The 23522-nt window shown below is 41.7% G+C and overlaps 1 protein-coding gene across 9 annotated transcripts in view; it reads right to left on the reverse strand.

Annotated features, from left to right (window-relative positions):
• The window catches only part of DOCK4 (dedicator of cytokinesis 4), a 473807-nt gene that overhangs the window by 120921 nt on the left and 329364 nt on the right, over positions 1 to 23522 (reverse strand). For all 9 annotated transcript variants that reach the window (XR_012432797.1, XR_012432796.1, XM_074035823.1 and 6 more), the window contains exons 22-24: positions 22956 to 23126; positions 18365 to 18557; positions 1739 to 1866 (exon numbers count right to left, since the gene is read on the reverse strand). Coding sequence is in view for 7 of the 9 variants with exons in the window: in XM_074035823.1 (XP_073891924.1) it covers positions 1739 to 1866; positions 18365 to 18557; positions 22956 to 23126 (492 nt within the window). In the remaining 2 variants the exon portion in view is untranslated. The remainder of the gene's footprint in view (positions 1 to 1738; positions 1867 to 18364; positions 18558 to 22955; positions 23127 to 23522) is intronic.

Here is a 23522-nt window from a genome sequence, read left to right on the forward strand (position 1 = left end):
TTCCAGACTGTGCTTATATTTACTTTTCTCATCATTGGAGTTACATCAGTCATTTTCCAAAACTCTATTTTAAGTACAAATGGCTATTCCTATAAAAAATGATGTGTAAAAATCTTTGTAAGTAAATATTAGGAAATGGTGTTTGGCCCAAATACCTGTAGCTACAGAGTAGATCTAAGGTCATGTGGCCATGTGGAAACTGCTTCTCTGATGCAAAGCTAATAGTATCCACGCCTCAGGACTTGAAAGAGAAACCCAAATTGCTCTGCACTGACTGTATGTGGAATTGGGTTCTTATTCCACCTGCACAAAACAAAACTCTATGTACAAATGCTCCTAACCAAGGAGATCACTCTTTGTAAAAAATACTTTCAGAAACTACGAGTTTGAAAGAGTTTTTTGGCTAGGATCTCACGATAAATTTTCTTACTCTTGCAAGAAAACTACCAACATTTTTCCTCCAATGACTTGGTTTCTGCTCTGAATGTCTACAGAGAGCAGAAGTTGTGGAGGTGATTTCTTTTTATTTCTCTTCTGCAGTTTTTGGTTTTGTGCAGTGAACTATCTAACTTAACATTTTACTCTCAGCAATTATAATTTGGGAAAAGATTCTAACTAGGCATAGCATAGTTATTCTTTGTAGAATTTTATAGAGTGGGGTTTAAAACTGAACTCATGCCTTCTGTCACCACGGTTCTGTCCAGTTCCAGATCACCTTTGGGGCCTGGATCATGGGGGTGGGAAAAAGTCAACTGCTTTGTTCCATGCAGGTTCCTCTTATTACACTTCCAGAGGCAGAATTTCCAGCTTTTTTCTCTCAAATGCCAACTCTGTTCCCATGCTACTGGGGCTCTATCTCCAACAACTCCACTGAGTTCCCATCCCAGCTCACTGATCTTCGGAAGCTGATCGTAACTGACAAATTGGGAAAACTGCAACCTAAAGGTAATAGGGAAGCAGAGAAACAGGATTCTTGGCACTCATTGCCAAACTCTGCTCCATAAAACCTGTTACCGATGAGCAAAATGGTTACTTAACAGTTGCATATTGGCAGAAGTGGAACAGGATATTCTCCATATGTGGATTTCACACCAGACCCCTGAGCCATGAACACAAATACTCTGAGTTGTCCCATTTATAGGCAAGCATGTGATTCTTCTCATTTTGCAGTGCACTCTCTAACGCAATTGCATTGCATCAAGAGTCAAGCACATTGATAGGAATCCCCAAATCCATAACAATTTGGAGATCACTGTTGGGGCCAAGTAATGGTTATATTGTAAGATACCCCTAATCTCCTGGAGCTGTCCTTTGCTTCTGCAATTTCCAGAGGACTCAGCCCGAGGACCATAGCCAAGTTCTGAGTATCATGAAGTGGCCTTTCACAGAATGGATCAAAAACGACTTCACGTTGCAAGAAGTAATTTATTCTTGCCACAGAGCAGTCATCATATCAAGATTAAAGACACGTGTGGGAGGCTTTGAGCTTTCTAATTTTTCTCACTCAGTATGCAGTTCTTCCTTGAAATACAAGTTTGGGGAACCCAGGTTATTTGGGGTTACAGAATCCCACAAGGTTAAAAAAATTCCTTCCAAAGAGGAGCAAAAAGTCCAGCCCAGCTGGAAATAAAAGTGAGTCTAAGAGGCTTCCTCTTTAGTGTGGTTTCTGTAGACTATTACAAGTTATTTCCAGAAGTCATTTGATGGGAACTATATACTATGACCTGTATTTACTTACCGAGCTATTTTTCTTGATGAGACAAAATACGTTGCTAAGGATACGTGCACACATGATCAGGTCCTTCTGTTCTTGCAAGTGAATGTGGAGGTGATGTAACACGACAGGCAGAAGAATGTATCGGGAATCTGAAGAGAGAAGAGTCATTAGTGTCACATCTGTTGGAGTCCCACGCAATACCTAGGGCAAATCCTTATCTACTTTTAATTCAATTTTAGTTGTTAAATTATTAACACATGTAGTTACAAAGGTGTTAGTTCTGCAAGGTTTATATTGAAAAACATCAGTTCCTTTCCCTAATGCACAATTCCTACACTCAGGAGGCCTTTGACACTTTCAGGTGAAATAGATTATCTTTTTAGAATTGTTTGTTTTACCTTTACATTTCTAAATCACATGCTTCTCTTGCTGTTTCCTGAATTTTCGTTAAGATAGACCACCTACTGACTTCCCACTATGGTAGATGAGGACTTAGTTTTGTTTTGTTTTTTTAACCCCCTGATATGGTTTGGCTGTGTCCCCACCTAAATTTCACCTTGAACTGTAGCTCCCATAATTCCCTGTGGGAGGGACCTGGTGGGAGAGAATTGAATCATGGGGGTAGTTTCCCCTATACTGTCCTTGTGGTAGTGAACATGTCTCACGAGATCTGATGGTTTTTTAAAAGGTTTCCCTTTTCACTTGGCTTCATTCTCGCTTACCTGCCACCATGTAAGATGTGCCTTTCCCCTTCCTCCATGATTGTGAGGCCTTCTCAGCCACGTGGAACTGTGAGTACATTAAAGCAGTTTTTCTTTATAAATTACCCAGTCTTGATTATGTCTTTATCAGCAGAGCGAAAGTGGACTAATACACTGCCTTTTCTCCCCCAAGCCTCTCAAAATGGTTATATCACAATTTCTGGCTAAGTTAACATTATGGTTTTGCTGCTGCTCTGATTTCTAAACCTTTGTACATGACTGGATTTTTGCTTGGTTTTGTTTTTCTCTCTTTGAAAGCTTTTGGGAAATTATCCCTGGTAATTCAAAATTTCATGATTATGTAACTTGCCTTGACCCTTTCAATCTATAAATTTGTGTTCTTCAGTTCTGGGAATTTGCCTTGAATTATTTCTAGGATTATTTTCTTCTATCCTTTGCCTGTAAATTCAACTACATTTACACTGAATCTCTTGAGCTATCTTCTGCTTTTCTAGGATGTTCCCCCTCTTTTTGTTCAACTTCTGGTAATTTCCATACCTTATCTTCCAAATCATGTATTCCATTTTATTATTTATGCTATCAGCTATTTTATTTCTAAGAGCTTTCTCCCTCCCAGGACCAGTGTCGTGGCTGTGTAACCTGAGAAGTCACACAGGTCCCTGTGCTCAGAAGGACCCTGTGCCTGGTGTAAGCGATGCTACTGCCACCTTGAAATTCTTAACTTTTGAGCACCAGGTCTTGTATTTTCATTATGCAGCCATTCCTGTTTATTTCTCTGAATGTTCTCTTTTCAGAGCTTCCCATTCTTGTTTCATAGATGCATTCTCTTCTCTCCCTGAGGAAATCCAAGATTTTTCAAAATTTGTTTTGAGGCAGGAAAACAGGGTCTGGAAGCAGGGAATCTGAGGCCAATTTGTTCTGACTTCCTAAAGCTGAACTGAGGAAAAACACTAAGGTCTGGGGCAGGGAATCTCAGGCCAATTTATGCCGACTTCCCAAAGCTGGATAAAAAGAGAAAACACCTGAGTTTGGGGGCAGGGACCTTAAGGCCTATTAATGCAAACTTCCAAAAGCTGAACCAAAAGGAAAAACCCCCCACTCCCCACGTCTGGGTAACAAGTATCAAAGTTTCCTCTCCCTGCAACTCTCCCCTTCACCACCTCTCAGATGGAAAGGGAAAGTGCCCTGGATTGACCACAGGCCAAGCAGATACCATCCCTTCATCTGCATAGGGTGCCAATTCACCTCAGCCTTTAATTAGCCATAGACCAAATCCTTCATCCAGATAAAGGACCTCAAAAGAAGTACTTCAAACCCAGAAAACTTTCTAACTGGGCCCTAGAGCTGCTTGCTCGGGCTGACTCTCATTCTGTGGAGTATTTCTCGCTTTAATAAATTCCCGTTTTTGCTGCTTGGTTCCTGTGTTTCATTCCTTTGTTACTTTGCGTGTTTTGCCCAATTCTTTGTTTAGAATGCCAAGAACCTGGACATCTCACACTCAAGACCCTTCTTCTGGTAACAGTTTTGCTCCCTAAACTATCTTTTTCTTCCTAGTTACTCTTTTTTTTCTTTTTCCTTTTTTTTTTTTTTTTTTTGAGACGGAGTATCACTCTGTTGCCCAGGCTGGAGTGCTGTGGCGCAATCTCAGTTCACTGCAACCTCTGCCTCCTGGGTTCAAGTGTTTCTCCTGCCTCAACCTCCCCAGTAGCTGGGACTACATGCACGTGCCATCACGCCCAGCTAGTTTTTGTATTTTTAGTAGAGACAGGGTTTCACCATGTTGGCCAGGCTGGTCCTGAACTCCTGACCTCAGATGTTCCACCCGCTTCGGCCTCCCAAAGCGCTGGGATTACTTTTTTCTTTATTTTGGCTTCTGCTTTTCACATTAGGGGCTTTTCTCCAATATCTGATGATCCTTCTTTGTCCATTCATCTTTACAAGTAAGGTACTAAAATGCTAACTGGAAATCACAAAATCTCTGTATGCCTAGGAAAGCTTGTGAACTAATGAGGCATCACTGTTGGATGGGGAAGATAGGTGTTCCGCTGGGGCAGGGGTCCCCAGAGTTCAGTATCTGAGATAGTTTCTCTTGGGCTGATAAGTTTCTCTGAAGATGAAGGGTGCAATGCATATGAAAATTAATCAATTTCATCTTCAGAGCTACCCGATATTTTCAATTCCTGATCCTTTCTGAAGCCTACCTGAGTCTTCTGAGGTTCTGTGGAATAAATTAGTTTGCTCCTTGGCTCTACCCTAACTCCACACACACCATGCCCACATTTCAGCCTTGTCTTGTCTGCAAGTCAACTGCCACCCAGTATCTGTAACTACAGATACAAAAACCCTTTTCAAAACTTTAGCAAATCAATCCCAACAATATATTAATATAAAGTTGATAACACCCTTGATATGTGATTGGGTTCCTCATCCTCCACCATCCTAGGTGATATCTGATCACCTTGCCCTGTCCTCAGCAAGAATCCTGTTAGGTCAGTTTAACCAGAATCTGCACACTCCCTGCCCCCACCTCCCACCTTATCTTTAATACTTCCTCTTAATAATTTCCTGTGTATACACCCCAACTCTGTTCCTTGGCTATAAAGTCCCACTTACCCACGCTATATTAGAAATTTAGCCCAATCTCTCTCCCTGTTGCAAAATCCCTTTGTAGCCATCCCCACAGCTATCACTATGACCCTCACCTTGAAAAAAGCCTGCCTTACTGTCCTCTGAGCTCAAGCTAAGCCATCATACCCCCTGTGACCTGCACATATGCATACAGATGGCCTGAAGCAACTGAAGAACCACAAAAGAAGAGAAAATAGTCAGTTCCTGCCTTAACTGATGACATTCCACCTTTATGATTTGTTCCTGCCCCACCCTAACTGATCAATTGACCTTGTGACATTCCTTCTCCTGGACAATGAATCTCAGGAGCTTCCTAGCGAGCACCCTGTGACCCCCGCCCCTGCTCGCAAGAGAACAACCCCCTGTAACTGTAATTTTCCATCACCTACCCAAATTCCATAAAACTGCCACACCCCATCTCCCTTTGCTGACTCCTTTTTCGGACTCAGTCCACCTGCACCCAGGTGATTAAAAAGCTTTATTGCTCACACAAAGCCTGTTTGGTGGTCTCTTCACAGGGACGTGCATAACACTTACCATCCATAGCAAATGTCATTAAATTTTTTTTTCTTTAACAGATGCTGAGGTAATTCAATGGAGAAACAAGTTTTTTCAACAAATGGTGCTAAAACAATTGGATACACATATGTTAAAAAAAATTGAAAAAAACCCTCTATCCTTACCTTACCCCAAATACAAAATTTAACTTGGGATAGATTATAGACCTAAATGCAAAGGTTAAAAGTATAAAAGTTCTGAAAGAGCCGGACACGGTGGCTCACGCCTATAATCCCAGCACTTTGGGAGTCTGAGGTGGGTAGATCACGAGGTCAGGAGATTGAGACCATCCTGGCTAACATGATGATACCCCGTCTCTACTAAAAATACAAAAAATTAGCTGGGCGGGGCGGCACGCACCTGTAGTCCCAGCTACTAGGGAGGCTGAGGCAGGAGAATCGCTTGAACTCGGGAGGTAGAGGTTGCAGTGAGCCAAGATTGCACCAATGCACTGTAGCCTGGGAGACAGAGTGAGACTCCGTTTCAAAAAAAAAAAAAAAAAAAGTTCTGAAAGAAAACATAGGAGAAAATCCTAATGACCCTGAGTTAGACATAGATTTCTTAAACAGGTACAAAAACCTCAAACTATCAAAGATAAGTGATAAGTTACATTTGATCAAAATTAAAAATTCTACTTGACTTGCACCACTGACCCTGTTCAAGATCCCTATTTGTTGCCTTCTTTCTACTTGAGGACCCAAGAATCAGACTGCTTAGATTAGAATTCCAGTTCTGTGAAAGACTAGCCTCAGTCTTTTCATCTGTAAAACGAGGACAGCAATGGTAACTCCTCCTGGGATTGTTTTACGGATCATAGTAGCTAGCAGTGCTTGGAATGCAATGAGTGCTATGTAAGTGTTATTCTCCTTTCTTCCTCTTTCAATTTTTTTCCTCTAATTTCCTCTATCTATAGATAAAAGTGATTCTGTATGCTACTAAAAATCATAAGGAGTGCAAATAAAGCATCCATAACTGGGAAAGTGCCTCTCTCTCCTTCTTTTTTTTTTTTTTTGAGACAGAGTCTCGCTCTGTCGCCCAGGCTGGAGTGCAATGGCACAATCTCGGCTCACTGCAACTTCTGCCTCCTGGGTTTCAGTGATTCTCCTGTCTCCGCCTCCTGAGTAGCTGGGATTACAGGCACACACCGCCATGCCTGGCTAATTTTTTGTATTTTTAGTAGAGACGGGGTTTCACCATGTTCCCCAGGCCGGTCTTGAACTCCCGAGCTCAGGCAATTCACCCGTCTCAGCCTCCCAAAGTGCTAGGATCACAGGCGTGAGCCACCACACTCAACCAGAGTCTCCTATTTCTTTTGGTGCCTGCCACTGGGTTACCTGAGGTCTGGCCTCAGGTTTAGCATCAAAACAGACAACATAAGGCACAGGCATTCTATACATGAAGAAAACAAATATATACAGAATATGCAAATCCAAACTTGTAAAATAATTCATTGCAAGACCTTCTTTAAACAGTAAGCCTCACCAAGGAACTTAAATACTTATTTACAAATATCAATTACTTGACAAAAAGAACCAGGAAAACAAAAAACAAAAAACAAAAAAACAAAAAACCCTGAGAATTTAAGTGCCAGGAGTCACTGCCCAGTAATGTTTAATTAGAAAGGAAGATAAAGCTTATCTGATATGTTCCTTCAGCTAGGGGGATTTGATTTCTAGAAATTCAATTTGCAGCCAACTGTTAAGAAAATGTCGACTGCAAAAAAGGAAGGTAGACAAATAATTCGTGTGTGGCATGTATAAAAAGAAATACATAACAACCTAGCTTGCAGATTCGCTTTTTCTCCATTACCTGGGCAATGGCAGCCAGTGCAATTGATAGAACGGGTGGGTAAATGCCAAATAAGCTGACTGGTTGATATGCTAATTCTTACCTTTAAAAGAAAACAAACAGGCCCGTTAAATAAGACCCCCCATAAAGCAAACCCAAGTTGAACATTCACTAACTTTCCATGCATTTAACAATAGAATCTGCCGTGCAGATTCTCTCCTTGAAAGGGCTGATACACTCATATTCCACATCTCAGATAAAGCTCACGGTGTTTTATGTCTCCTTGAGTGTATAAGGAGTGACTCTCATTTACTTTTTTGCTATACACTTGAGTGGATATACAGCCAGCTCCCATCAGTAATCCCCAATGGACACGGGACTAGGAAGGAGCAAGGGAAGCTAAGAAATGGGGGTAGATTTCCTCCTTTAGGTTAATTTTGAGGAGTCATACTTTGGTCTCTATCAATAGGCTTTAGATGGATCCTTGAAGCCAGCTTCGGTCACCAAGAGAGCGAGGTCTTTGAGTCCCATGACAACACACGATGGTTGGCCATCACATTCCACAAACTGGGTTGTAGCATGGGCTGGACATGGGCACTGCTGTGGGGCGGCCTCAGTAGGGGGAGATTGTAAACAAGGGAGGCAGAAGGACACGCAGCAGCACAGCTTTGCATGTAGCAGAACTGCTGACTACAGAAAGCCTGACATCAGAGCTGGGATGAGCCTCTGTGATCAAAGCCACCAGGAATTGAACTGCCAAAGTCACAGCCAGTCACAAAACCTGCAAACAAGCCTTTCAGACACTGGAATACAGACAACAAGAACTCAGAGAGGAAAGGACTGCAGATTCAGTGGGCTACGTTCTCATGAAGACAATGTCAGGATCACAGAGGAAAGCAACAGTGGAAGGCTACGGATGATCCCTGTATTAAGCTCCCAGATCCCACCCACTGGCTTTAATTGCACCCTAAATGCCTCCACCTCAGGCAACTTTCCTAAAGCAAGACACATGTACTGTGTACATCTTACTTTTGGTAGTTGTGCCACCTCCTGGCCTGGGACTCCTTACATAGCCGCCCTGCCACACACTGTTTTATTGTCATATTCATGCTCATTCTTAGCTCAAAAGTTGCTTTTCCAATAAGATTTTTTTAAATACACATCATTTATTCAGTAGTGTTTTGTTTGTTTGTTTGTTTTAGATGGGGTCTTGCTCTGTCACCCAGGCTGGAGTGCAGTGGCATGATCTCCGCTCACTGCAACCTCCGCCACTCAGGTTCAAGTGATTCTCCTGCCTCAGCCTCTGGACTGGCTGGGGCTACAGGTGCGGTCCACCATGCCTGGCTAATTTTTGTATTTTTAGTAAGGAAGGAGACCACCCCTCATATTGTCTTATGCCCAATTTCTGCCTCCAAAGAAAGAAGAAATAAAAACTAAAAGGCAGAAATGAAATCCACAGGCAGACAGCCTGCGCCATACCCTGGGCCTGGTAGTTAAAGATCGACTCCTGACCTAATCAGTTATGTTATCTATAGATTAACAGACACTGTATGGTAAAGCACGGTGAAAATCCCTGTCCTGTTCTGTTCCGTTCTAATTACCGGTGCATGCAGACCCCAGTCACATACCACCTGCTTGCTCAATCGATCACGACCCTCTCATGCGGACCCCCTTAGAGTTGTAAGCCCTTAAGAGTGACAGGAATTGCTCACTCTGGGAGCTTGGTTTTTGAGATGCGAGTCCTGCCGATGCTCCCGGCCGAATAAAGCCCTTCCTTCTTTAACTTGGTGTCTGAAGGGTTTTGTCTGCAGCTTGTCCTGCTACATTAGTAGAGACAGGGTTTCACCATGTTGGCCAGGCTGGTCTCAAACTCCTGACCTCAGGTGATTCACCTGCCTCAGCCTCCCAAAGTGCTGGGATTACAGGCGTGAGCTACCGCGCCCGGCTATTTAGTAGCTTTTGCTACTGTATCCTGATCCCTAACCCATGACTCAGTCAGTACCTAGTGTTTATGAAACATCTATTAAGCACCTACTTTGCACCAGGCACTATTAGAGAAGCTGGAGATATCATTGTGATCAAGGCAAATAAAGTCCCTGGCCTCTGGGGTTTTCCCTTCTGGGGTGGAGGAGGGAAACAGACATCAATCAATGAAATACCCAATTCTCTTATTTCATTACAACTGTGCTAGGTGATTCAAGAAGCAAAACACAATGTACTATAAAAGTGATAATTGAGTGGGTGGGGCAGCAAGATTTCTTGAGAAAATAAGAGACTAAACCATGAAGGATAAGTGGGAATTAACTCTGTTAGGCAGGAGCTGAAGAAAGTGGATTCTAGAGAAAAGTAGCAAGGAGATGGGATGACACAGGTGGACGGGGCCACATCATGGGGCATGGAAGATCAATTCTGGAGCGTGCCCCCCAATAAAACAGAACTGGGATGTGAGGAGGAGCTGGAAGTGACATCATCTGGTATGATTCTAAAGGTAACTTTGGCTAATAGACGGGTAGGCGAAAGGCAATACAGGAAACAAGGACAGAAAGGACAGAGGCAGCTCAGAACAAGTGAGGCTGGACAGGAGAGGAGGCAGTGGGGGTGTGGAGAAGCTACAGACTCACGTGAGGTGTCTTGGCCATGGACAGAGACAAAGGGCAAAAGGGAGAAGGAATGACTCTGAGGCTTCTAGGTGGATGGTGCTGCCACCTACTGAGCCGAGGAAGAGTAAGCTCAGAGAGAAAAAAGTTGAGATTTCCATTTCAGACATGCTGAGTTTAAGGAGCCTGTGAAATATCCACAAGAGATGTTAAGAGCACAACTGGATACTCAAGTTTGGAGCCCTGAGGAGAAATCTGGCCTAGAAATACAAATGTGAGAGTTGGGTCAGCACATGGATGGCACTAACTGAGGCTAAGCAGGTGGAATGAGACCCAAGATTTGCTCAGATTTCCCTGCTGCATGGCATCTTGGAAACTTGCCCCATCACAAATGCTGCTGTACTTTATCATATTATAATTACTTGCCGGGCGCGGTGGCTCAAGCCTGTAATCCCAGCACTTTGGGAGGCTGAGGCGGGCGGATCACGAGGTCAGATCGAGACCATCCTGGCTAACCCAGTGAAACTCCGTCTCTACTAAAAAATACAAAAAAAAAAAAACTAGCCTGGCGAGGTGGCGGGCGCCTGTAGTCCCAGCTGCTCGGGAGGCTGAGGCAGGAGAATGGCGTGAACCCAGGAGGCGGAGCTTGCAGTGAGCTGAGATCCGGCCACTGCACTCTAGCCTGGGTGACAGAGCGAGACTCCGTCTCAAAAAAAAAAAAAAAAAAAATATATATATATATATAATTACTTGTTCGACATCTACTTTTGTGCTTTACTGTAAACAGACATCGGGCAGGGACTCTATCGGTTCAATTTGTTATAATATTTCCATCATAATATATTTCTAAGATAATACTGTGGAGTCTGCCCATAATAAATATTTGTTGAATGAATGAACTCCATCATGAGTTCTACTGGATATTACAGGCTACTGAAATAGAGCCTGGCATTTCTGTCTTCAGGTTTAAACAGAGCTTAAACAGGAAGAGTGCAGGAGGCCCATTATCAGTCTAGTTTACAATGACTCCATCTGCTGGTGCTTGCTCTGAGCACGGGGAGAGCGCGATTCCCACTACCTTGCAAGCCACGGCAGCTGCCTGTGACACACATGCTCCCCATCCCTCTGGAAATCTGTGCAAATGTGGATGAGTGACGTGTAAGAAATGAAATAATACAGGTGTCACCCTTTCCCCAGTAATGTGCTTGCTATACTGTCAATCAGCATTGAAAAGTTCAGAAACATAGTAAGAGAACTAAGTTGAAAGGGAGTCTTGTGACTCCCAAAATATATGAGTTTACATTTGTTTTCAAAACCCACAGTGAAAACCTAGGGGCAACTATGATTTCAGTGAGGCATATTTTTCATCTTAAGTTCTATGTGCAGGGTGAGGTGTTACCTAAAACTCTTAATTTTATCTTTGCCCTGTCTAGAGACAGACGTAGAAACTATCTTTCAAAGATAATCTTTCTAGGTTCTTCATTAAGAACATCCACTTAAACATGGTTATAGCTGTTTAAACTTTAGCAACAACAACAACAAAAACAGAAAACGCAAAATCATTATGTGGGCAAATCTTTCATAAAATCCAAGAAAAGAGCCTGAAACCCAGTGGAAACTGTTACACTTTCAGCAAGTGCTTTCAGAGCTCCCTGATGGTGAAGAACACCCGGAAAGGCATTCGCCCCTGAGTCTTTTCCCTTTGGAAAAGCCTGGGAGAGGGAGCCAGAGGGGAATACAGGTAAGGGGGAAGAAGTGGGGTGAGATAAAGGGGTAGAGACTGAAAGAACAGAACACTAATGATTTTTAGCCAAAGGCTTTCTTGAGGTCCCAGGTAGTTTTTGAAAATATACTTTTATATTGGATCATCATCACAAATTTCATATGAAAAAAACTAAGGTCTGTACATTTTTTTCCAGTGGTCCTGCATTATTACTCTGCATCTAGAGAAGAAAGAAGCCCTTATTTGCACAACTTTATTCTTTATAAGGACTCTGTATTTTGCAAGCCCTGGCTAGCAGAAAAGTTCTAAACAAATGTCATTTTTAAGAATAAAAGAAATTTAATCACTTGCAATGCAATAAAACCCAACACTAAACTGCACTTTACAGTTCTAAGAAATAAAAGCTACTAGGCACCCATCAACTGTAGTAAGATTTTATTCCTGAAGTTGTCAAATTAACAGAAAAACCCATCAAACATCCTTTCTTTATATTATGGCCTAAAGTGTTGGGGAGGGCATTAATTCTTAGGTATATTTTAAAAACAGAGTAATAGTCTACCTTTCTCTTTCTTTCCCTTAATTTTTTATTGCAGTTTTGTATAAAATCCACAAGATTCTTAATGGGGACTGGGGAGTTTCCGCCAAAAAGAAAAAAAACAAAAACAAAACAAAAAAATACTTGATTACTTTAAAAAATACCTACCCTAAAACACTTATTTTTTAGTTTGTAGGCAAAAGCAAGTTATACCAGCAATCTTCTCACCAATGGTACATGATGAGTGCCTTTAGGTCTTTATACTCACTTCTATTATCTGTGCTGGGTTTTTGCCTGATAAACTCTTCAATTCTTTCAAAATAGAAACATATATAGTTATTTTTTAGCAAGAAAATGGCTCAGCATTACCTGCAGACATCTGCTAAACAAATCAAGTACTAAGCAGTGGTGACAAATGCAAAGTGAATGTAAAACCCACAGCTCTAGCAGAATTTGACCTTGCAAAGTCTGGGAGACCCTGTTCCTGACCTCTCACTACCATGCCCTAAACTATGTCTCTCTGCTACCCTCCATGCACCCTTCTTCTCCAACAATCCCTCCACATCAAATCTACCCTTTTGTCATTGCCAAAGCTGTCTTCTCCAAAACTATTTAGACTCTTCTATTCATGGCCTTCAGCAAATAGGAAGAATAAAATTTGGGGGAGAAAGGGAAAAATGAGTTGCTGATTTTTAATGCTTTAAATAAGTCCACCTGGACCCCAGATTATTTAGACATCAGATACCAATCTATTTAGATTCCAAATGTTATCTGTGTCCTTCAGGTTTGGTCAGATGTTCTAGAATCTGACCCTGGGGGTGTGACTAAGGGGGTGATTCAGTCCTCCTGCCCACTCTGTCCAGCTGTGTGGCTGCCCAGAGACCCTTAACACAACCTGTCTCGAATCTTCCCAGGCCAACATTCCATTCCTTTCTGTGGTGCTGACATTCACATATGTCCTTCTTTCTGTCTTCTCTATGTGTTAATTTCTACTCTTAAGCTCAACCATGACTATTCTGCAGCTGTGTGTGTTACTTTGCACGCCTCCTCTGCTTTTTTCTCCTTGGGATTTGTGATGGTTAATTTTAACGTATCAACTTGTCTGGGCCATGGGGTGCCCAGATAGTTGGTTAAACATTTTTCTGGGTGTGTCTGTGAGGAAGTTCCTGCAGGAGAATAATGCTGGAATTGCTGGACAGAGTTTAGCAAACTGTCCTCCCCACGTGGTGAGCCTTGTCCACTCTGTTGAAGGCCTGAATTGAAGAAAAGGCTGAGTAATGGAGAATATGCTCTCTCTTCCTGATGATCTTCAAGCTAGGACAATGGTCTTCTCTTGCATTCGGACTTGGACTTGAACTGTAACTTGTACCATTGTCTCTCCTGCTTCTCAGGCCTTTGGTCTCAGACTGAAACTATATCATCAGCTTTTATGGGTCTCCAGCTTACTGACTGCAGATTTCTCAGCCTCTATAATCACGTAAACCATTTCCTTATGACTCCTTTCCTTCCTTCCATCCTCCTCCCTTCCCTTTCTTTCCTTCCTTCCCTCCCTTCCTTCCTTCCTCCACGTATATACACACATACCCTATTGGTTCTGTTTCTCTGGAGAAATCTGACTAATACAGGATTCTAATAAAATGTCAACTTCTAGAACTTTCTAGTTGTCTCGATGGGCTTGTAACATCTAAGGTCTGAAAAGGTTTTGAAATTCATTTTCTTAAAATGTGAGCCAACTGTACTCTTTGCTTCCCCCTTTTTTTGAGACAGGGTCTCTATCTGCCAGCCAAGCGGGAGCGCAGTGGTGTGATCATGGCTCACTATAATCTCAACCCCCTGGACTCAAATGATCCTCCCATCTCAGCCTGCTGAGTAGCTGGCACCACAGGTATGCACCACCACACCTGACTATTTTTTGTTTATTTTTTGTAGAGATGCTGGTAATATCTTAATTTCGGCCCATTGAGAATAATCTTGGACTTCCACCCTATCGACCAGTAGGATAAAAAGTTTGTGTTATTTATTTATTTATTTATTTTATTTATTTTTGAGATGGAATTTTGCTCTTGTTGCCCAGGCTAGAGTGCAATGGCACTATCTCAGCTCACTGCAACCTCTGCCTCCTGGGTTCAAGCGATTCTCCTGCCTCAGCCTCCCAAGTAGCTGGGATTACAGGCACTTGCCACCAGGCCTGGCTAATTTTGTATTTTTAGTAGAGATGGGGTTTCTCCACGTTGGTCAGGCTGGTCACGAACTCCCAACCTCAGGTAATCCTCCTGCCTCGGCCTCCCAGAGTGCTCGGATTATAGGCGTGACCCATTGTGTCTCGCCAAGTTTGTGTTGTTTTAAGCCACTAAGTTTGTGATTATTGTCACAGCAGCAATGAGAAATGACTACACCATAACTATATCTAAAATGAGTCCTATTTCCACATTTTGGTGATGCTATTGTTTTGTGTTTATAATAAAATAATTTTTTTAACCCATTCCTTGTTATTTGGATACAGTTATCTCTGGGGAAACATGATAAAACCTAGGGCATTCAATCCCAAGTTCCCCATCCCCCCAAAGAACCCTTAGGTGTTGTAAAAATTGTGTATGTGTGTGTTAATTTTTTAAATGGAAGGTCAGAAGTGTGAGGCTTAACCCTTCTACCTTTTATTTTGAGTGGACCACTGGGCACTCTTTTATTATAGTTCTTTAGTTATACAGTTTTATATTGTCCCTCTTCTTTCCTCTCCAGTCAGACAGAATCAGCCTATTTTTGTGAGATATACCAAGGCCCTTGTCAGGATCACACTCTCCAGTTAACCACAACCCAAGATATCACGTCCTGTTCTCTGACACTGTCTGTGGAGCCTGCTGTTTGCATTTCACATCTTCTTTTCCTTCCCACATCTCCTCTTTCAACTAGACAACATAAATATGCCCATCAGTCCCCCCTAAGTCCACAGTTTCTGATTTAGAATGCCAAAGTCACTAGAAACACTTTCCACGTTTCCCTAGCAGTATTGTGTAGTCCCATGTGATTTAAACAGAAGATACTCTGAGCCCTGGAAGGCTCTCAGGGACACTTCGTAGTTTTCCCCATAAAGATGGGCTCCTTCTTGATGTGTTCTGCCTGGCCCATCTATACATCACAGTCTCTTCAATGAGTCAGGAAACACCAAGCCAAGCCACATCCTGTTGCAGCAGGGACAGAAGCCTTTTCTCTGTTCAACATCTGCGTGAGATAAGGATTCTGTTGATCGTGAGCCACTTTTGCTTCTCCATAATCATCCTCCATGGCGAGCTTCCCACACATGAGCAGACAGGGTTTCCTCTTCTTCTCTTCCTCTTGCATGCCACCATATCCACTATTACCAGCTTCCCCGCACTGGCCCTGAGCCTCTCTTCCAGGGCACTGACACAGACCCTGCAGGGTCAACATTTCTTGGGTCTCATGAGTCCTTCCATCCCTTACCATAGTACATGTTCTCATCAATTCCCACGGGACCCAACATTCTTTATCCTGCATCGCAGCAGCTTCTTCTCTGTGTATCTTTCCAGTCCTGATTTCTCTATTCTCTACAGAGCATCAGGAACCAATAAGGAACTGGGTCCAAAGACAGATTACATTGCTCAGAGGCAATGAACACAAACCCCTCATAATATTTTCCTTACATTTGAAAACAATTTTGATGACTGTCTTGCTTTCTTAGTGTAAGACGTTAACTTAACAAAGAATTATCTGGTCATTGTGGGAGAAATATGGCAGAAATTAGCAATTCTTCTGAGACAGGAGTGAACTTTTCTTAGTGTGGTGAAGGCAGGGTTGGTGCTTGAGTTACAGTAGGGTGCTCCATCGGGACCTACATCCCCTGTACAGTCCCTGTTCCCAACCCCGGAGAGATTCCCGAATCACTGTACAGAACCCTTAGGGCTCTGAGCAGCAGAGTCAGAAAACCACTACAAGAAGTATCTTTTCTCCAGGAAATGTTTTCATTGGGAGAAATCGGAAGGTTGAACTTTCTTTTACATTGTTTGAAGTGCTATTTCAGAAAAAATAATTAGAAACATCTCAAAAGTCCTTCAACAGGAGAAAAAATAAATTAACTGTGGTATGTTCATACAGTGGAATATTGTACAACAGTAAAAAACAACAAAGTAGAGCTATATCTAGTGGCATGGAAAAATATAAAAGTATAATATTAGGCTGGGTGCGGTGGCTCACGCCTGTAATCCTAGTACTTTGGGAGGCTGAGGTGGGTGGATTAGCTGAGGTCAGAAGTTCAAGACCAGCCTGGCCAACATGGTGAAACCCCATCTCTACTAAAATACAAAATTAGCCAGGCATGATGGTGGGTGCCTGTAATCCCAGCTACTCAGGAGGCTGAGATGGCAGAATCATCTGAACCTGGGAGATGGTGGTTGCAGTGAGCCGAGATTCTGCCACTGCACTCCAGCCTGGGTGGTTGAGCAAGACTCTGTCTCAAAAAAACAAACAAACAATAAGTATAATGTTAATCAAAAAAAGCACTCCAAAGAGTGACATACAATGTAGTGTTATCATTTAAAAGATGAAATGATTTAAAAATTTGTAAAGAAGAAAAAATCATATATTTTTAAAGCTATGTAATAAAGGAATAGAAAATAGGAACCATAATCTCTGATAGTGGAAATTTCTATGAAGGAAGTGGGAGCCTAGACAGGAGGACCATGAGTATATCTGTGATGAATTCTTAATAAAAAATCTAAAGCAAGGCCAGGTGCGGTGGCTCACGCCTGTAATTCCAGCACTTTGGGAGGCCAAGGTGGGCAGATTACAAAGTCAGGAGTTCGAGACCAGCCTGACCAACATGGTGAAACTCCATCTCTACTAAAAATACAAAAATTAGCCGGGTGTGGTGGTGCACGCCTGTAATCCCAGCTACTCAGGAGGCTGAGGCAGGACAAACACTTCAACCTGGGAGGCAGAGGTTGCAGTGAGCCGAGATCGCACCACTGCCCTCCAGCCTGGGCAACAGAATGAGACTCCGTCTCAAAAAAAAAAAAAAAAATCTAAAGCAAATAAATGGTAATGTTAAGATTTGTTAATGATTTGCCATTATTATGCTCTATTCTTAAATGTATATACAAAATATTTTACAAGAAAATATGTAAAAAATTGTTTACTATATATAAAACTATTTCAAAAAATTATACATACATACACATTCATATGGGAAAATCATTCTTTTTTTCTTTTTTGAGACAGGGTCTTGCTCTGTTGCCCAGGGTGGAGTACACTGGCGCCACCTTGGCTCACTGCAACCTCTGCCTCCCAGGTTCAAGCAATTCTTCTGCCTCAGCCTCACGAGTAGCTGGGATTACAGGCACCTCCCAACACACTTGGGTAATTTTTTTGTATTTTTGGTAGAGATGGAGTTTCACCATGTTGGCCAGGCTGGTCTTGAACTCCTGACCTCAAGTGATCTGCCCGCCTTGGCCTTCCAAAGTGCTGGGATTACAGGTGTGAGCCACCATGCCTGTCAGGGAAAATAATTCTTAATGGAATTTATTTTAATAAGTTTTTTTACTTGGGAGGCTGATTTAAATTTCTTAAAATAAACTTTAAAATGAGATTTGCAGTCACTCTGGTATTTCTTCAGGGAAAAAAAAAAAAACAGAAGAAAACGAGAGGCCATGGAACGTACTAACAGTTATTACAACAAAATCAATTTAAGTAACTGACCACTTGCTCTCGGGGTAAAGTAAAAAACAATAATGCAAAGTTTCATATAGCTTCAGAATGCAAACTGATGAAAACCTTTTAAAAACAAAAGAGACAAATAAGGATCCTATCAGGTACCTGTAAGCCTCTCTGAAGGAAAGTGTTAAATCCCATCAAACATAAAAAAACAATAATTTCATCATTAGTTTTCATTATTTCCAGAAATAAAGTTTTAATTGCCATACTTTTGTATTTGACTACTAAATACATTTACCACCCAAATAAACAATGGTTTTGAGAAAGTGCCTTTAAGTTTTTTGTTTTTAATTGCATCTGCTGACCAATGGCTACAATGCACAAAATGGCTTTTTAGAGGCAAAATTTCCTCCAAGAGACTCAGCACCCTACCTGGGTTGGTATAAAGCTGGCTTTCCACGGTTTTGCCAATGCACTGCAGTTTGATGGCCTGCAGGGAATCATCCACGTGCAGGATGGTCGGCAGACTGCCCAGAGTGTCCTGGACCAAGTTAGCCACTTCCCGGACATCAAAGAGCTTCAACAGTTCTGAGTACACAGCGGGGAAAGAGCTCAGAAACACAGCCTTAAAAAGAAGAAGAAATTTAAATGAACTCCCAGATATGCCATGAGAAATATGCTGCAAAGCGTCAGTGAGTTTAAGGACCGTGGCAAGTATTTTTGAATGGTAGGAATACAAGTATGAAACGTTTCTGTTACCTAAAGCTAAAAGGTAAATGTTTAAAAAGTGCAGCAGAATAGGACAGTTTTTGAAATGTACAAAGGAGCAGCATAATAAAAACTGGGAAATTTTGGAAAACCACTGACATTAGCAAAGAGATTGACAAAAGCCTCACAGAATAAGTGAAGTGCATCATGATTGAATAGAAAGAACGCTCAACCAAGACCTGGATTGTAGTCACTTTTATTCATTCCTTTTGGAAGAAGCTTTCTGAAACGCTCACTTAAATCTCATTCATGTTTAAGAAACCAAACACGTTAATTCCTCCAAAGCACTCCATTTCTGATTTAAGAAAAAACACAGGCCAGGGCATCAGAAGACCTAAGTTATATAATAGTGTTAGCTTTGCTTCCAATCAACTCTGTGACTTTGGAAAGTTATTTGAGCACCCTTTAGTTTCATCATTTAGGCTTTAGTTTCATCTCTTGTAAAACAGAAAGATCATTACAAGATCTTCAAGATCTATTTTAAACCAAGAACTGTGTGTACAGACTAAGAACAATATTTTTATGTAAATAAAAAACCCAATAATCATTTCTTATGGGGAAAAAAGATGCTCACATCAAATCTCAAAGGGCATACTTAAAAAATTCGGCTAGGATTATACATCAAAACAAACAAAGTCAGCCTTTTAAAATTCCACAAAAGGAGGGCAATGGAAGAAGAGTCGACTAGCTTCAACTGTACCTCGTCAGGGAAGGCACGTGTTTCTAATACGCTAAGATTCAAGTGCTAGTTGGCGTACCAACAAGATCTGGTTCCATCAGAAAGTAGGTCGCGTCTACATGTGCTGATGATTCAAACACAGACTCAAACTCAAATTTAAGAATTTTAGTATTTATTTATTTATACAGCAGCAGCAAAAATATCTAGAAGAGCCAAGATCTGTGTTTGATGCCAGAGCCCTCAAAATACTTCAGGTGCTATAAGTCAACAGTGATGGCCCTTGGCTCTTAAAAATTATAGATTTACTTGAATATATTTAAAGTTAATAACTTGGTATTCTCTGTTAGAGCCTGTATTTATATAACCTTCATGTCACCCTGCAGAGAGCTGAGTCATACCAATGAAGTTAAATAAAATGAGCCCAGCTTTCTGATTACTGAAAAGTCAACTAAGTTGATTTTCCTCAGGTATCCCTTAATTTATCCATTATTTATTTATTTATACATCTCGACTTCAAAAAGGTATCTGAATGTGCCTACAGTATAAGATACACATATAATAGGATGATTAAAAAGGATAAAGGAACAAGGATCTTGTGATGACAGCAGGAAGACAGCTGTGCCAGGGCAAGCTGATTGTTTTTACTGCAAGTAAAAATAAAAGTACAATTTAATTTTGACCTTCCTAGTAGCCAGGACACACAGGGAAAGATAACTATTGGGAATCGTCTAGCAGAGTTTGGGCTCATATTCCTTCTGACATTCTTCTTCTTTTAGGGATCTTGTGGTAGGGGGTGTATGTCCATGAAATGGAAAGCTAAGAATCACTGTTGCACTAGCTGGGTTAGTCCTTAGTCCTTCCAGGACAGGGCTAACAAGAACAGTGTCATTAGCAAGTTGCATTTGGGACAGGAGGACTAAATGAACCTACCCAGTAGGACCAGGATGGATACATCTGTGGGGTAGCTTCCCATCAATCCAACCCAAAGGACTGTGGGGATGGCCTCTAGAAGACAGCGTTTGCCCTGAGTTGTAGCCTACGTGGAAAAAATGCAAAATGGAGCAAGGAAACCAGGTTTCTGCCTCTAAGGCAGCCTAATAGTAAAGCTTGGACCAATTCAGAGCTGAATTTTATTTGACTGTAAATGTGGCAGGCAGGATTCTAAGACGACTCCCATGACCCTGTCCCCTGGTGGTGTTCCTGTGATTACATAATGTCACATGGCAAACGAGATTTTGCAGATGTAATCAAGATTACTCATCAGTTGACCTTCAAATATGGAGATTTGTCCAGGTGGGTCTCACCCAATGACATGAGTCCCTAAAACAGTTTTCTCTGGCTGGTAGCAGGAGAAGTAGTCAGAGAGATCCAAAGCATGAGGAGAATCTGACATACTGTTGCCGGATTTGAGGATGGAGCAGCCATGTGCCAAGGACTGCAAGTGGCCTCTGGCAGCTGACAGCACCTTCCCCCACTGGCTGACTGCCATCAAGGAAACGGGGACGTTAGTCTTCTGAAAACAAACATTTTCTGCCAACAGCATAAAAGATCATGAAAGTAAATTCATTTCCAGGCCTCTAGATAACACATGAAAGCCAACACTTTGATTTTGGCTTTAGGAGATCCTAAGGAAAGGACCCAACCAAGCCTGCCTGGAATTCTGACCGATAGAACCATGGGCTAATAAATGAGTGCTGTTTAAAGCCATTAAGCTTATGGTCATTTGTTATACAGAAAACTAACACATCGGATCCACTGAATTAGTGGCACTGCCTCTGCAGAGAGTACATGGGATCAAAAGGGAACCTGGTATGGGCAGAGGTGTGTGGCATTTCTTGTCTTCCCCAAATACAAAGAGGCAAAGTTCTCATTGCTTAATAAAGAAAACTAACCATTTTATCATTTTATATGGATTTTTTCTGAGCATCAAACTAAACATAAATTACCACATCAAAATATACAGGTTAAGTGATACTTGCACAAAATAACAGAGAATGACTTCAGCAGAGTTTACAAAGATGTTCAGAAACTTTACGGGCACATTTACATATTATCTCTTGATTAAAAGCTGAGAGCAAAAAATATCAAATATGATTCTTTGAAGGTGCTAAAGTTGTTTCTAAAATTTGCTGTGGGATAGAGCTCAGAGAATCAAGAGCAGTGGGAGTCAGTGTGTTGAAGAGGTGAAAGCGAGCTGCTCCACTCTGCTGTACCCCCGTGGCCCAAGCCACCTTAGGGGGACCTCCAGGATCCAGTGGTACAACAAAGGTAAAAAAAAAAAAAGTCTCCTGAATCCCTAAGAAGAAACCATGCCTTACGGTTACTCTTAAGAGTAAGAAAATATTTTTCAGGTGTGAATGAGGCAAGTTTCATCTCTGTAACTGATAAAGGGTAAAAAAAAAAATCTCAGGGTGAAAACTCAAATTCTGAATTACTTTTGTAGAGATAGTAAACTTCTAAGAACTCTGATCTAAAGGAATGCACGGTTAGCCTGTTGGATTATCCTGCTTAAATATCAAGTGCTGTCATCAGGGTTTAGCTAGTAGCGGGCAACTTGACACTGAGGTCTCTGGCAAGTTCCCATAGTGCAGTGATTGTACTCTTGACTGCAAAGGCCAAAATGACACTTAAAAGAGCCTGAGTTGTATCCTTGCCCAGATGGAAGAAGAGTCCACCTCTATAAAGAAGAGAGGAACAAGAATAGACCTCTAAACATTCAGAAAAAATACAGCACATTATCGGAGGGCTGGTGCATTCCTGGTGTTTTGCTTTCTGAACCTCACATAGTACCAAATCATAACAACACTGTTAAGGATCTAATTTTGTCTCCCAATCTCCCTTTTTATGTCCCAGTTCTCAATGATTGTAAGTTTCTCTAACCTCTAGGGCATGGTAAGAGGCTGCTTCTCCTTCTGACAGGTTTTTAACCAAGTCATCAGAATTAAAAGTATACAAGAAGAATCGAGAAAGTATAGGGAAAATATTCAGAATTACCTCATGGAACATATTCAAGGCCATGCTATTTGGGAAGTAGATGGATCCCATTCTTAAAAAAAACATGTGAGGTCATTTCCGGTAATAGAGTTTGGCAGCAGCAGCTCTGCACTGGTCTTATAAGATCACTCCCAGGATGATTAGGGTCAAGTTCAATAAAACAAAATAACATGCAGCTTAGCTGAGTCCAATATAATGATTCTCAAGTTGACAGATTAAAATGCAGTGAGAGGCTTGGGGAAAAGAACTGCAAGAGATTGGCTCTAGCGAAATTCCTTCCCCAGGGCTGGTGGTGATAGCATGTCCAATCATCAGTATGTGTTCTGGTAACTGGAAATGAAGCTGATGCAAACCAATAGCCTCTCCATGCAGAGAGAGAAGGGAAAGGCAGCCCACTTCTGCTCAGCTGGTACACAGAAGGTGGGGGAATTTTAAAAGTCTACTCATAAAGTTGGTTAAGCTACAAATATAAACTGGAGCTATTGACTTCGATGGAGAAAACATTTGATTACACTGCTGTGTAAAAATAAATAAATTGCACTTATCGCTTTCTTCTACTCAGCATAGATGAAAAGAAATTACCTGTGACTGAGATAATGCTCCAGACCCTTTGCTCTCTTGTGAAAGAAAGAAACGGACTGACATGAGAAGCTCCTGAATGCAGCAGCGGAATTCCTCTTCGTTTTGCCCACCAGTGGCAAGGGAAAACAGCCTTCGAGACTGAACTATATACTTAAAAATGTATTCTTGTGCCTTAAAAATACAATTTTTAAAAGTTAGCTTCAAAGGAGACAAAGAGTATTTATTTAACAATGACATGGCATAAAAACTATGGTATGGCATTAAACTTTCAAATTATTCATGTAAACGCCAAGGCCTTGTGAGGCTTTTTTGAATAGTATTTACTTTTATGGGGAACAGCCACTTTTCTCTGATGCTTAGTGAGAGAAACGTATAGAAAATTTAAAAACACTGGGCGTGGTGGCTCATGCCGGTAATCCCAGCACTTTGGGATGCCGAGGCGGGCGGATCACCTGAGGTCAGGAGTTTGAGACCAGCCTGACCAACACGGAGAAACTCCGTCTCTACCAAAAATACAAAACTGGCCAGGCATGGTGGTGCATGCCTGTAATCCCAGCTACTTGGGAG

The sequence above is a fragment of the Macaca fascicularis genome, chromosome 3 (assembly GCF_037993035.2).
Source record: "Macaca fascicularis isolate 582-1 chromosome 3, T2T-MFA8v1.1".
In the NCBI taxonomy this organism is placed as follows: Eukaryota; Metazoa; Chordata; class Mammalia; order Primates; family Cercopithecidae; genus Macaca; species Macaca fascicularis.